The sequence below is a fragment of the Tenrec ecaudatus genome, chromosome 18 (genome assembly GCF_050624435.1).
Source record: "Tenrec ecaudatus isolate mTenEca1 chromosome 18, mTenEca1.hap1, whole genome shotgun sequence".
Taxonomy (NCBI): domain Eukaryota; kingdom Metazoa; phylum Chordata; class Mammalia; order Afrosoricida; family Tenrecidae; genus Tenrec; species Tenrec ecaudatus.
Genome location: NC_134547.1, coordinates 67,380,601 through 67,395,592, shown reverse-complemented (window position 1 = coordinate 67,395,592; position 14,992 = coordinate 67,380,601). Strand labels below are relative to the sequence as shown.

General features: G+C 49.7%; 1 protein-coding gene across 1 annotated transcript in view; it reads right to left on the bottom strand.

Moving 5' to 3' along the window:
- Positions 1-957: 957 nt before the first annotated feature.
- VAT1L (vesicle amine transport 1 like) overlaps positions 958-14,992 on the bottom strand; it is a 140,917-nt gene continuing 126,882 nt past the window's right edge. Inside the window, exons 8-9 of the mRNA XM_075536585.1 lie at positions 4,133-4,216; positions 958-3,585 (exon numbers count right to left, since the gene is read on the bottom strand). Coding sequence (XP_075392700.1) covers positions 3,487-3,585; positions 4,133-4,216 — 183 coding nt within the window. The 3' untranslated portion in view covers positions 958-3,486. The remainder of the gene's footprint in view (positions 3,586-4,132; positions 4,217-14,992) is intronic.

Genomic DNA, 14,992 nt, shown 5'->3' with positions numbered 1-14,992 from the left:
TCCATCTCTTTGAGAGCCTGCCTTCCTTTTTTTCGCTGTTCCTCCACTTTACCAAGCACAATGTCCTTCTCCGGGGACTGTCCTCTCCTGATCACATGTCCAAAGTACTAGGAGCTTAGATTCTAAAGGTGATGGCCCAACTGGAAGCCCTTCCCTCCTGTATGATTTAACCTAGACTGCATCTCCCAGAAATGTTGGGAGGATGAGCCAGTCATACATGTAAGTAAAACATATCATCATGAGTGGACAGACACAGACTCAAAGACAACCAACAACGCCATCATCTCATGGAGTCAAGTTGACATGGAGTCACGTTGACATGGAATCAACGCGACTCGTAGAGAACCCGTGGGTTTCTGAGACTGTAACTCTCTACATGAACAGGAAGCCCAGCTTTTCTCCCTCAGAGCTGCTGCTGGTTTCGAACTGTCAATGACTGGGGTGGCAGCCAGCCCAACGCTTAACGGACACTACCAGGGCTCCTTCCAGTTGTCACCACCGTCGCACAAAATCACACGGAATGTTGTCGAGCCAACCCAGACTCCTGGAGACCGTGTGTGTGTGTGTCACAGCAGATCTGTCCCGTGATTACAAGACTTTTCTGCCAAGGCACCTACCTCTCAGTGGACTTGAGTCGACAACCTTTTGCTAAGCCACTGAGTGCGTTGACCATTTGCACCAGCAGGGACTCCAGCGGTGTTTCCCACCATCCTCTGCATATTGGTTTGCCTTTCTCATCCCTTTAAAGGCCCATCTCAGCTCTATCCCACATCTCCCCATGTCGCTTTTCAGTTTCCTTTCGGGAAACTCTCCTAAGACCAGACTTAAATGTTTTTCTTTTTAATATTTTTTTTTTGTTCTTTCTTTCACAGTCCTGGCCTTAAAAAACAAACAAACAAAAAAACAGGGAGCAGCTAATCCAACCACTGTGTAAATAAATGACACCAAGCGAAGGGATGCTATGCTGAATACTTTATTTTTATATATATATTTTTTATGTAAACATAATTTGCTTTTTAGGCACAATATAACAAAAGCTCTAAAGCCACAAAGACGTTAGACAATGCTCGGTTCACTCCAGTTGAGCTCACATTACAGGGAAGCCTTCACGTTCCTAGAAGGCCAACCGCCCCGCTCTGTACAAGTTCCCTCAGGAAACCATCACATGACGTGGGAGAAGGTGCTTAAAACAAGGGCGTGAAACCATACACTTTTCTCTGATCAGACTCTTTCTCCTTCCTGTCTACTGTCTGAGGAGACGGGGGCTTTCTTGAACCAACTGGCACAACGAGTGATTGAATACTAAACTAACCTCGCTAATGAATCATCCAGCCGTGGAGAGAGATGCCTTTCCATGCAGTGGTTCTGGATTTCGAATGTCGTGGGTCCCTACTGTCCTAGCCCCCACCCAAGAGGAGAGCCATGGTACCACCCTCAGTGACTCTACTCCCGACCCACTGCTGAATCATCCACCCCGACTCGACTCATAGTGACCCAAGAGGACACAATAGACTGCCCTTATGGGTCTCTGGGCCTGTCAGTCTCTATGGAAGCGACTGTCACATCCTTCAGGGGGGCTTGAAAAGCTGACCTTTCAGTGAGGGGCCGAATGCTTCGCCCCAGTGTCAACAGGACTTCATCCTCACTCCCTCCCTTCTAGGAGCTGCCACGTCTGCCCAGCCCACTGAGACTGCCACTGGGAGGGGCTTCCTCCGGGGTCCATCTTCAGCACGGGGATGGGAGAGAAGCAGGGCCACGAAAAGAGGGTGTAACACTGGTGATGAGAGGCAGACCTACACGCACCCCCGTATGGCACACACCGGAGGAAGTCCTAGGGCGGGAGGAGGAAATGGCGTTGGTGGCCCCGCTGAGGTACTCTTCTCTGGTGGCTCATGAGCTCACGCGCACACTCAACAAGAGGACAAATGCCCTGCACACAGATATTTGGCACACGCCCGTCATCGTCACAGGCTTAGGATGGGAGAGATGGCTATGAGGTCACGTTCCTTGCACAAGCAGGTTGGAATAAAACAGGTGGAAGGTGCTCGTTTCCATCACTGGTGGGGTGGGGTGGGGGTGGAGAGTTGAGTCTACCCGAAGGCTTGTGGGCGGGGAAATCGAGAGATGAGGAGCCCTCTGATGCCAACGTGAGTTGGGGGGGTGTCCGTCCCATGGATGCCCTGTGTCTCCAGCTCAGTTCTGTGGGTGCTTTAGACTTTTGCGCCAAATGGACTCGGTGGACAGGCTAGAACCCTTTGTGAATAAACAGTGAGACCCTCCCGGGAGGGTAACCTTTCACCTCTCAGGCCAACCCAGTCAAGTGGTGTGGGGGTGGGACTTCTCAAGGGTCGTGTGTTCCCTGATATCCCGAGAGCGGAGGTCCGACAACAGGTTCACACTACGACTCTATCAGAGCAAAGACCTCTACGTTTGGCATCAGATGCTGCACACGGACCTCTTTATCTCAATAGTTTGAATTCATTTTCCGAACAGAGATGCTCATGGATTCCCCAACCCCAAATATGATTTATAAGTGAGCTCTTCTTTGGGATGAGGGGGACCCGCTTTCAATGTGGTCGCTTACTCCCAGGAGTTGATGGGAAGTAGGCAGAGTCTCAATCATGCCTTCTCAATTAGTTCCATGCTGTGGTGCATTTTCTTACAATTAAAAGACAATCCATCCATACGGGGGTCGTGTGTGTGTGTGTGTGTGTGTGTGTGTGTGTGTGTGTAAGTGGTTGCTCATGAGATGTGGTTTCTGAGGAGCGGTCTCTGTGGTTGGTCCTCAAACTCATGCTATGGACCCAGCTTCTCGCCCGGACACTCAGACCTGTCTCCCCGTGTTTACTGATAGAAGCCAATGAAAGGACCAGAGTCTGGTGGGTTAGAGGAATTTGGCACACATCTGTGACAGTGAGACAATGCAGTGAATACGCTGCCTCTTCGTGGGGCGGGAGGGAAAGTGAAGTTTGGAGAGTTCCAAAATGAGCGGCCCGTGAAAACAGCTCCTGGCCTACCTTCTTGGTGCCAGTCAAACTGGCAAGGAGTCTGAATGGACGGCAGCAAAAAGCTTCATTGGCCAGAGGAATGCCAGGCCCTGGACTCGCGCACTGACTAACACCTTCCCATCTCAACTTGCCTTGGCCGATGTCTGGTCTCTCGGGCATTGGGCCTATGGACTTGCATTCATTTGCAAGGATGTTCTGGGACGGTTGAGAAGGGCCCAAGGATGGATGGTTTTGATTGAGGGGAAAGGAGTGTCCTACACAGAGGGGGAGGGACATAATACTGCGCGGAACGGGGCTGGCGCTTCAATCCAAACGAACAACAGGGATCAACAGCTTTTTAGCTCAGCCGACTGACTGCAGGGACAAACACAACACACACTGGACTACAGCATTTGTTCACTGGGGCACAGAAGAGCGCTTTGCAGCCCGGCCGGTCTTCTTCCCAACCACCCTCGCGTTCTCCTGCCTAGGTCCCTCGTTACTGGATGAAGGGCATCCGCTCCTTGTTCTCGCCGTCACCCTCGTGGTCCTCCTCCTCCTCGCCCGCCTCGCTGGTCTCTGTGCTGTCGTTGGCCATCTGAAACCCAACAGAGGACATTAGAGGAGTTCTGCCACCCCGCCTCCACCTTCTCCAGGGGGCTTCCATCTCAGGGCTGCTCAGAGTACCAAGAGCCAAAGGACCCTGGCCTCCTCTGGGAGGCAGTACGTGCAGGATCCCAAGACTGCTGTTTCCATTGTTCCGGAGTTCCCAGAATGCTCTTAGCACTCATTTCAGTATGCGATGAATGTGTGTGACCATGTGGTTAGGCCTCGTCCTCCCCCATGAGCCCACAAAACCCAACCCAGTCGGTACTACCCAGTCGGTACTGACTTACAGGGCACCTATAGGACAGGGTGGAACTGCCCTGGTTCCCTATGCGTTTCCAAGACTTAACTCTTGACGGGAATGGAAAGCCCTGTCTTTCTCCCGAGGTGCTGCTGGTGGTTTGGAACTGCAGACCCTGCAGTTAGCAGATCAACATTAGCACAAGCGGCCCGTATTTCCTTCAACCCCCCCACGCCTGAACCTGACAGACACTCCAGCCCCCCCCAGCCCCCCGAATCTCTTGTCGCACTGCACTCACCAGTGGAGTCGGGGTCTTCTCTACATCCAGAATTAACTTGCCGATGTTCCCGCGGTCATGGATCCGCTGCATGGCCTCCTTCACCTGAAGGTTGAGGGCAGAAAGGTAAGCTGGGGTTACAAAGTGTGAAGGAAGCCCCCGGGAAAGGCAGATCCACAAACATCCCACTGGGGGTGCTGTGGCCCAAGGCTGGTGGTTACCCAGGCAAGGGTGCGCAGCATTGGGGCACCAATCACCCGGGTGTTGTGTGCGGAGGAACCCTTATAGCGCTGTCTAGTAAATATGGGTCTGTTTCCTACAACGTTGCAGGTTCAAACCTGCCAGTGGTTCTGCAGGAGAATGGTGAGGCAATGTGCTCCTTTCAGGAAGTCCAGCTTTAAAAATCCTATGCAGGGTCACTATGAATCAGAATCGACCACAGAAAGGACCCTGAGACAATGTAAATCACACAGACAAAATTGACGTGGTGTCAGTGAGTCTGATCTGGTGTGGGACGTACATTTGGATCTTATGATCGTGCCTTGATTTCCTGTCTCTAAACAATGGGGCTGCCTGCAGATTTGTGAAAGCCCAAACCAAACTCACTGCTATCCAGTGGATTCCAATGCAGTGGTGTCACAAGGCAGAGAAGAACTGATCTCACGCTTTATAGTAGGAGAAAGGCTCATCTTTCTTCCAAGGAGCGGCTGGGGCTTCTGATCCACTGACTTGGCTGTGAGCAGCCTAATGCGTTAAAGGCACTGTGCCAACAGCGCTCCTCAGATTTGTGGAAAGCTCCGGAAACTAGGTAGATTACCCGCCACACCCCCTCATCAGTCCTTCAGACTTCCCAAGAGGTATATGCTTCTGCAAGGCGCCCTGGTGGTGTAGTGAGTGTCAGGTGGGTTGCTAGCCACAACGATGGGACTGCCTGCTCCTTTAAAGATTTAGTTTGGAAACTCACAGAGCAGTTCTACCCTGTCCTGTAGAGTTGAAAGCAACTCTAGTGTTTTGTTTTGTTTAAAAATATGCTTCAGTGTCAGGGCACACCAGTCAGTGTCAACTTTGACCAACAGTTAATGGCCAACCGTGTAAGATATTTAAATACTATCTACTACTGATTCATATTGTTGCTAGCTAGTGACCAATTAACCTGAGGATGAGTTAGATTTAAGGAACTTCTCATGACGGCTGGGCTGCTAGGTGCAGACTCTGCCTCCTACTAAGTGGGGTTTCTCCCAGAAGTAGTATCTCCCTGAGATGTCGAAACCTGACTTGGCAAGGGATCCAGCCTCAAGAGACAATGGAACCTTTCTTCAGACAGGGTGGGGGCTGCCGGGGGTCTAGCCTAAGCAGATTTCCTGAAGCCTTAGAATTGTTCACGCAGTCAGCCCACAGACATTCACGAAGTACCGTCCGTGTACAGGCCAGATGGCATGGGTTGGATAAAAATTTTTTTTTTTGAAAAGAGCAAGACTGAGCATCTGCCTCTGAGGAACTCAATCTGCAGCGATGGAACAGTGTTTGCTTGTTTCAGAACCAAAGCCTTCGTCATTACACCGCTCCTCTTCTATCGGCTCTTTGAGGCTGTGCTTCAAATTAGGTGGGGGCACACTTGCCCAACAAAAGGTCCTCAGTCACAGCATTGCTTTTAATGAAAAAAGAAAAAATCGAAACAACTCTTATCACAGCAAAGGACAGCTCTTACAAAGATCCATTTGATGGAAACTAGCAGGCTTAAAGGTTTTGAGACTCTTGCTAAGTGGAAAAACGGAGATAAACCTTTTTATTTACATCTTCACTTAAAAAAAATCTAACCAACACACACATAAAACTTTGACAACTTAATAACATGAAGACAAATCACCCACAATCAAATGGGCAAAGGACTTGAATAGACATTAGCCCATCCATCTACTGCGATTGAGCGATTGAGCTGGTTGAGATCACAGCATCTTTAAAGGGCAGAGTAGAACTGCCCCCGTTGGGTATCCTTTACAGGTCCAGGCAGCCGCAGGCTTCTCCTGTGGAGCTACTGGTGGGCTGAACTGCTGCTCCCGTGGTTAGCAGTTCAACGTGTAACCCGATATGCTCTGGCTCAGCACATGAAAAGATGCTCAGCAGAGTTACCCAGGGCAGATGCAAATCTAAATCACAAGGAGATACAAGCTCCTGCCCGTAGGACAGTTAAGATCAAAGCGAAACAGAAAATAGTAGATGTTAGCGAGGGTGTGGGGATATTGGAGGCCTTAACCATTACTGAAGGGAAGGAAAAGTGATATAGTCCGTATGGAAAACAGCATGAAAACTAGAACTATTACATGATAATTTAATAAAGCCAGACACACTTCCATAGGGTTGACAACGACTCATGGTGATTCCGATGTCACAACCCATCAATCCTCCTCCTAGGTATACAGCCCAAAGGCTCAAAAGCAGGGACCCCAAAGAGACTTGTTCATCAAAGTTCACGGCAGCATTATTCACAATAGTCCCAGAGTGGAAACCACCTAGATGCTCCCCAACAGCTGAGTAACTAAATATAGAGCAGACATCCAATGTTATACTCCCAGCCATCAGGAATAATGAAGTCTTGTTCCTTCCGATAGTAGGCATGGCTTAAAGATGTTACGCTGAGTGAAATAAACCAAACCCGAAAAGGACATGTATTGTGTGTCATCACTGGAGAAAGCAGCAAATGGGTGGAGAGCAAAGTTCACCCGTGGTGACCACCAGGGGCAGGAAGGAGTTGGGATAGAAGGGTTAAGAGGGATGGAAACATCTCATTAATCAAAAGGCAATGCCAGGCAGCTTACTATTGTGATCACTATCAATACGTTGTCCACACGGGAAGTGTTGAGACGGTGAAAGTTGTGTGACAGGTGTATTTAGAACTGCAGCCACAACCAGTTGCCGAGGCAGCTAAAGTTCAGTCGAACCTCTGGGGGATTTGGTTCCTTGGGTTGGAGGCTTAGGGTCTTGGTTTCCTAGAGCAGCTAGTTTAACCGGCTTTCTGACATACTCGTGCTCCATCAAGTGGTGCCTGCGGTCCTTGAGCTTGCGAAAAGGCGATCCAAAACACAACCGTTGGTCTGAGGCACCTGGAGCAGCAGAGGAGGAAGGAGGCTGGGAAGAGAAGAGCCTGCAATGTGTGGCTACCTGCCGCCAGGAATGACTGCCGCCTTTGCCAGGAGACTAGAACCGGATGGCACCCAGCTACCATCACAGGGCGCACTTGTACTACGGATCCCGCCGGAGAATCCTGTTCAAAAAGGAGGAAAAGCCAGAGCAGAATTTCAAACAGACACCAGACCTTCTGGAGTCAAGACGGGTGGATGAACGCCTGTAAGTATTACTCTGAAACGATCCTTAAACCTTTAAAAAAATGTCTGAGTCATCGTACAATTGGGACAATAATTTAGCTTCACTAGTAGAAATGATCTGCCTTGAGCAATACGCTCTGTTAAGAACGGTCCAGACAGCAAGCACATGAACCGCAGCATCTCAGAAGATGAGCTCGGCTCCAAGGGGGGCAGTGGTGTGATGCAAACTATGGAGCGTGACCAGCTCAGAAAATGGTTGATGGAAAAATAGCATCAACGCCACTGAACGGTTCGTGGAGAAACAGTCGAGCTGGTGTAATGTCTTATAGTGTCTATCTCACAACAGCAACGCACGTACCATCTAGAGAGAAAAACCCCGAAGAACCTCAAACGGGATATGGACAGGCAATAAACAGGATCGAAGGGGGAAAGGCACTTTTTAACTTTAACCTCGCGAACACTGTTATTTGGTGACAAGCGACTTCATCAGCATGTAATGTAAACTAAATACGCCTTACGAGCAGTCTTAAATAACCTGGCAGTGGTTGAAATCAATGTCCTATGACGGCTACATTTCTCAACTCTAATACATAAGAAGCCAGTGGCTTGTCTGTATTTGTGGTGAACATGGCTTTTCAAAGCGCTTTCACATTTATGGACACCCACAGCCATTACTGACTAAGCATCTTTATGCTTTGTGGTAACCCAATGAGCCCTGCCTTCCGGTATTCCTGCTCTTGTGCAACCCCCTCCCCTTAGTTAGGAGCCGAAGCTAGCGATTTCTTTGTTTTAAATTTTTTTGTATACTTTGTAAACTTTGTTTCTGATTTAAAAAACATTTTATTAGTGACTCATACAACTCTTATCATAATCCATACATACATCAATTGTATAAAGCACATTTGCACATTCTTTGCCCTCATCATTTCAAAGCATTTGCTCTTCACTTAAGCCCTTTGCATCAGGTCCTCTTTTTTCCCCCTCCCTCCCCGCTCCCTCCTCCCTCATGAGCCCTTGATAATTTATAAATCATTATTTTGTCATATCTTGCCCTGTCCGACATCTCCCTTCACCCCCTTTTCTGTTGTCCATCCCCCAGGGAGGAGGTCACATGTAGATCCTTGAAATCAGTTCCGTCTTTCCAACCCACTCACACTCTACCCTCCCAGTATCGCCCCTCACACCCCTGGTCCTGAAGGTATCATCCAAGCTGGATTCCCTGTGCTCTCCACTCAAGCCCCTGGCATCAGCTCATTTTTCCCCTCCCTCCCAAACCTTTGATAATTTATAAATTATTATTTTGCCATATCTCACACTGTCCGATGTCTCCCCACTAGCGGCTTCTTCTAATGAGCAGAATAGGGGCAAAGTGATGGACTATCACTTCTGAGGTGCGGTTACAAAGAGCTGTGAATTCTATCCTAAAGTCTCTCTCCTGCTCTTTTGTCACCTGGATAAACCCAGCCGCCATGCTGGGAATGCCTATGGAGAGGGGACCGTGGGCAGACTCTGCCCAACAATGAGGACCTGAGAGGCTTAGTCCAAAAGCCGGTGAGAAGTGGACAACGGCCATGGAGAGAGGTCAGGAGCAGATCTGCTGCCAGTTGTGCCTTCAAATGAGACCACAGCTCGGCTGACGCCGTGGTTGCACCCCAAGCTCGATCCCTAACCCACAGAAACGATGTGACAATAAATGGTGCTGTTTTCGGTCACTAAATACAGGTGCGGAGCCCTGAGGGCACAGTGGTTACAGGTTGAGCTGCTAACTGCAAGGTCAGCAGTTTGAAACCACCAGCTGCTCCTGGGCGAAAGACAAAGCTTTCTACTCCCGTCAAGAGTTACGATTTTTGAAACTCACAGAGGCAGCTCTGTCTTGTCCAGTAGGTTGGACAACTTGGGTTGGAAGCGACCTGGTGGCAGTGAGCACACAAAGGGTAATTTTATGCAGCTACAAGTCACTAAAAAACAAAAACCCAAAGAGCCCAAACCCACTGTCATCAAGTCCATTCTAGCTCCCAAGTGACCCTCCAGAGCAGCGGTTCTCAACTTTCCTAATGCCGAGGCCCTTTCATACACTTCCTCATGTGGTGGTGACTCCCCTAACCGTAACATTATTTTCGCTGCTACTTCATCACTGTCATTTTACTACTGTTAGGAATTGGGCGACTCTTGTGAAAGGGTTGTTTGACCCCCCCAGAGGGGTTGCGACCCATAAGTTGAGAACCGCTGCTCTAGAGTCCAGTGGGTTTCTGAGACTGGCCATCTCTACAGGGAGCACACAGCCTCATTTGTCTGCCTTGGAATGACTGGTGGGTTTAAACCACTGACCCTGTGGTTAGCAATCCAATGCTTAGCCAGCAGCGCTCTAAGTAACAAGGCTCTAAGGAACGGCTTACAGATCCCCACAAGCTTGCAAGATACATACTATACCCATTTTACAGATCGGTAGCCTAAAGCTCACAGGCATCAACCCATCAGACACTGTGTAAAAGAGATGTCGGTGCTCTGCTCCTGTGAAGCAGGTCCACCCTGTCCTATCAGGTCGCTCCAAGGTACAGTCTAGAGATGACAAGGGTATTGGTGACAGGACTGTGGTCCCGTTTGGAATGCCAGGCTTTAAAATGGTTGCTATTTCTCCATGCTGCCCAGACTGTGTTGATTTGGATCCAGGGAAGGGGGGAAGGTACCACCTCTTCCATAATAGCTGGTCTGGCTTCCCAGGATTCAGTGTTTTATTATCCTGGTAGTCATTAAACACCTGGAAAGGCCTCAGAGATTGGGAACAAGTCCTAAGCTGTTTCCCAAATAAGACAGCCCGGGGACAGGGAAATGCTGTTTTCTCACCAGCTAAAGCTTCTTGTGATGTTAGGGGGGAGAAGTACCCTGCCAGGCTGGCTCTGATCTGCATATTTCCTTGGGCTTTTCTGAAAGGAAAGGGGAAGCTTATTTCCAGGAGACCATGCCAGTGGTCCTGCTGTTTGAATTTCTACCCTCTTCTCAGGTAGCTCCTGGAGGCAGTTAAAAGCCCTTCTGATGAAAGCTTAGAAGCAAAGACACCACGGCTCTCTGATCAACTCATTAGCAATGGTGGGAGGCATTTTCTGCATGTGTGTAGTAGCGTTTACATTCTTGGCATCCCCGTTTCCAGGAGGCTACAGATGATAGCAAAAGCCAACACTCTTATTTCCAGAGTCCCCATGTGGCTTATGCCTCTACCGTATCTTTTCTGACCATTGACCAGGGAGGTGAGTGGTCCTTCAGCCTCTGCAGCCAGTCCAGGGAGGGCCAGTTTCCACGCCGTGCTGAAGGCCCCTTAGTCCTGCAGCATGTCCTGATGACTACCTTGATTGGCAGTCCCTGGACCAGTCTGGTGAGCCCTTCTCTCATACCTGTCCCAAACATGGTCCCATTCCAGCTTCTGCAGTCCCCTGGATCGCTATGATGTACTCATCTGCCATGCTGTTGTGACGACGTCCTTTAGAAAGCTCTGTATTTCACTCAACCCTTGGACACCATGATGACCTCCCACTAATGGTCTCCTTTGTCCGATGATGTGTGCTTGTCTTTGTTCTGCTTAAGATTTAATCAATGTTCTCCTTAAATTATATTTTAATTTGGGGGCCTCCTTTGCACCCTGAAAGACACAGGAAACCAAATGCCATAGCCACGAGGTTGCCTCTGATGCACAGTGACCTGTGAGGGATGGAGCAGAACTGTCCTCCACCGGGCTCTCAGGGGGGCTGAACTTCAGGGGTGCATTGCCTGGCTTTTCTTCCGAGGCGCATCGAGGGGGACTTGACCTCCAATCTTTCAGTAAACAACCACATGTATTAACCCATTTGTACCTCCCAGGGACTTTTTCTATATGGTAGTCCATTTAATCCACATGCTGGGTAGCTTCACAGATGGAAAGGGACTGAGAATCCTAGGAGTCTGTCTCAGATCACTAGCAAGAGGTGGAAGGAGCAGGTGGGAACTGGGAGAGCAGTTGCTTCCTTTCAGGAACTGGGCAGAAAGTCAGGATTGTGCCTCTCCCCAACAGGGTGCAGTCTGCAGACAGAGGCTCTGCCCCCATTTTCCCTGTGGCAGTCGATAAGCTAAGCAGGGGCGGTGTTGGGCACTCCTAACAGCTCAGCAGCCCCCAAGGGGAGGCCGTGCCCCTGTGGTCCTCAGAGACTGTTCTAAAGCCTCTCTCCAGGGAGAACTGTCCCCCTGTTGTACGCCAGAGACAAGCCTCCACCTGCGTTGTCTAGTACGGTCTCTGCAGCTACAGGTGGCCGCCAGCACTGGGAACACAGCACGTGTCCACGTTGAGATGCTGGAATGATAAAACCACCGTCTAGTCCATGCTGACTCTTGGCAGCCCCCTGGTGCGGCAGGGCAGGGCAGGGCTGCCCCCCAGGGCTCTGGGGGCTGTGGCTGTGTGGAAGGCTTTTCTTTGGCTGGCCGGGTGGGTTCCAGTGGACAGTGCACACCGGGTTTTAAAGACTGAGCCCAGGAAAACCACACATCGCACCCATTATAGTTTATACTGACCCAATATTGAAATGATTGCATTTTGGATGTAGTAGGTTAAATAAAGGAAGGAGCCTTAGTGGTGTTGTCAGGTAAGCACTGGACTTCTAATTACCAGGTCACTGGTTCAAATCCACCCACGAATCCTTGGGAGAAAGTTGAGGCTATCGACTCCCATCAAGATTTATTTACGCTTTTTACTGTAGTTAAACCACTGAATGCCATGACTCGTGAATTATATACCAGTAAAACTTTAAAAAAAGAGAGAGATTTCGAGCCTTGGACACCCTTTGAGAAGGAATGGTCGCAACAGCATTGGGTTGATGATAAAGTATTACTGGACTACTTTGCATTCTTTTAAAAATAGTTACTGTATGTATGCTTTTGAATTGTCCATCTGTCCCACTGCGGTGGCTTGTGTACTGCTGTGATTCTGGAGGCCATGCCACCAGAACTCCGATGTCTCCTCCTTTCTATGTCCCGAAGCTGGGAGCTGTCTCATGGTAGCCAACTCATAGATGCCTGGGTGGCCCCACGGAGTCTGTTCATACTCAACACCATGGCCCTGCTCCTCCCACGCCTAGTCTGAGAAGCCAGCTGGTCAGATCTGGTCTTGGCAGCTGGATTTTCCAGGCTGCAGATTCTAGCTGTACACGGGCCATCTCCATAGAGTGACTTCTTACCCAGACAGTAGAAGGAAATTTGAATCATGTCATTCAAACATCTCCAGAAGCCAAGATTCTGCGCCAAGAGGCCATCTGGACCTTGTCTGACACTTCTTGTCCCTGGGAGGCTGACCATGGCAAGCGGGCCATTCCAGGAGGTGCGGAAACAACACTGGGAAGGATGTCAGGAAAGTCAAGTTCCAGCCCAGGCTGTGCTTTGCACAAGTCAAGTCCTTGCAGCAAACCTCAAGATTCTTCAGATGTTCAATGATGGTGTCTATCCTGTACTCCCTTCTCCATCCACTCATCATCCAGCCCCTCACTCAGCTGTGCTGTGGAGGGAGTGAACTGTGCCCCTTGATAGGGAATAAGTGGGGAGTTAGATACTTAAGGAAACTCATGAGGAAAGGCGGTATGGCAGATAGATTACTGACCTACCCTCAACCATCAATGATGTCCATGATGATGGGGAATAAGTAAGGAGTTAGTTGTGTAAAGAGGGTCACGGGTGGTAGGGGAGGGGGGGAAAGGTGGTGTAGTGGCCAGAAGAAAGACTTCTCCTTTCAAAGATGTCCACAACTCAATCCTCAGAAATGTAAATGTTACCTTCATAGGTGTGATTGAGGGTATTGTCCAAGTGGGCCCGGCAATTACATTGTTTATAAAAGGAAGGCAGGTGATTACAGTTGGAGAAGGACACTTGAGGATGGAAACAGGTTGGGGAGAAGTGGCCACAAACCAAGGATTCTGGGCAGCCTCTTGCTGGGAAAATTATTGGTCCCCATTTCAAAGCTGGGAAGCCTGAGGCTCAGAGAGCCTGTGTACTCATACAGAATCTTACTCCCAGACAGTAGCAGAACCAGGCTGTGAATCCTGGTGGTCTGCCCTGGAGCCTGCTACACACAGAGCCACCAGGCTCTCGAGCGCACCTTCCTGCCTAGGTTCCCCTCTTGACCCAAGAGGGCACCATTTAGAAGGGCAAGGGTCAGCCGAGCATGCGTGATCTGGGAGACTAAAGGCTCATCTTCCCCAAACCTGAATTTCACAGAAGGAAACTCTAAGGGGGTCACTTTCTGAGTCTGTTGCCAAACTGGGTAAGTAACCAGGTCTGTGCAGGACCATCATTCTCTGGATTCCTCACTGTCTGCTTGGGGTGTCTTAGTCAGGTCCCCAACCACTTATGTCTTGACCAAGAAAAAGAACTCGCTTGGTCAAAGCTCACTCTTCTCTGTATTTTCTGCTATTTCCATCTGCAATCTAAAGTGCAAGTGTTAGGGTGTCTCTTCTCCTCAGGCTCTCCAGCAGCTTCCATGGACACTGCAGGGCCCTTCTCACAGGGCGCCAGGTCTTATTCTGCAAGGTCCTAGGCAATTCTGAAACCTTGGGGGTCTTTCCAAGACCACCCAGGTGAGGAGAAAGTGCTCACTGGCCTGGATTCCAGGGTCATTCTGTGGCCTTGGTCTTCAGAAAGTCATATCACCGCCCTGGGATGCAAGGTTCTCTTCCTCAAAACCTCTCCTTACAAAAGGAGGCATCGGCTACAGGAGTTCTGGAAGAAGTTCCCACAAGCACTTCCTTTCTCTTCTTCCCTATTCTCCAAGGGCCCCGTGCCTGGGGAGGGCTGGCTCCATTGTCTCCCTTCATTATCACTTATTATCTAGCAGCACAGATGCACTTTGCAAATATGTCACACACACACACACACTCCTGGGGGGAGGGAGGATCACACTGCAAAAACCATGAAGCATTGTTCTTGGAAAAACAGAACTGGGGTCAACAAGAGAAAGCCTACAGCACTTAGTAGTCCCAGAGCAGGTCCAGAAAGAAGAGGAAGTCGAATGAAGACAGTGCACGGTCAGCAGCCTGTCCTCGCACACAGCACGGCCCACGACACTCATCAGTGCACTGTCCGTAGCCCACACCCTTGAGGCGCAGGCATCTACTTTCAGACGGACCATTTCATCTGAATTTTAAAATTGGGGAGCAAAGGGAGTCTTCTTCCACCAGTCCATTGCTTTAATACTGGGTGGCAGTGTCTTTGGTATTTGCACGGGACTCACTGGGTAGACCTTGAAACAGAGAACCAGCCAGCAACTTGTGTGGGGGTGTTCCGGGGTGGGGTGGTGGTGTCCAAATGGTTAATATGCTTGGCCGTAAGATTGGCAGCCAAAGTTAGCAGCCAGATGTCTTAAAGCAGTGGTTCCAAACCTGTGGGTCGCACCCCTTTGCGGGGGGTGGGGGTGGTGTCGAAGAACCCTTTCACAGGGGTCGCCCGAATCATAACAGTAGCAAAATGACAGTGATGAAGTAACAATGAAAATAATTTTATGGTTCGGGGGTTAGATAGGTGGAGCAGGGGACAGGGTGTCCAATGGGCT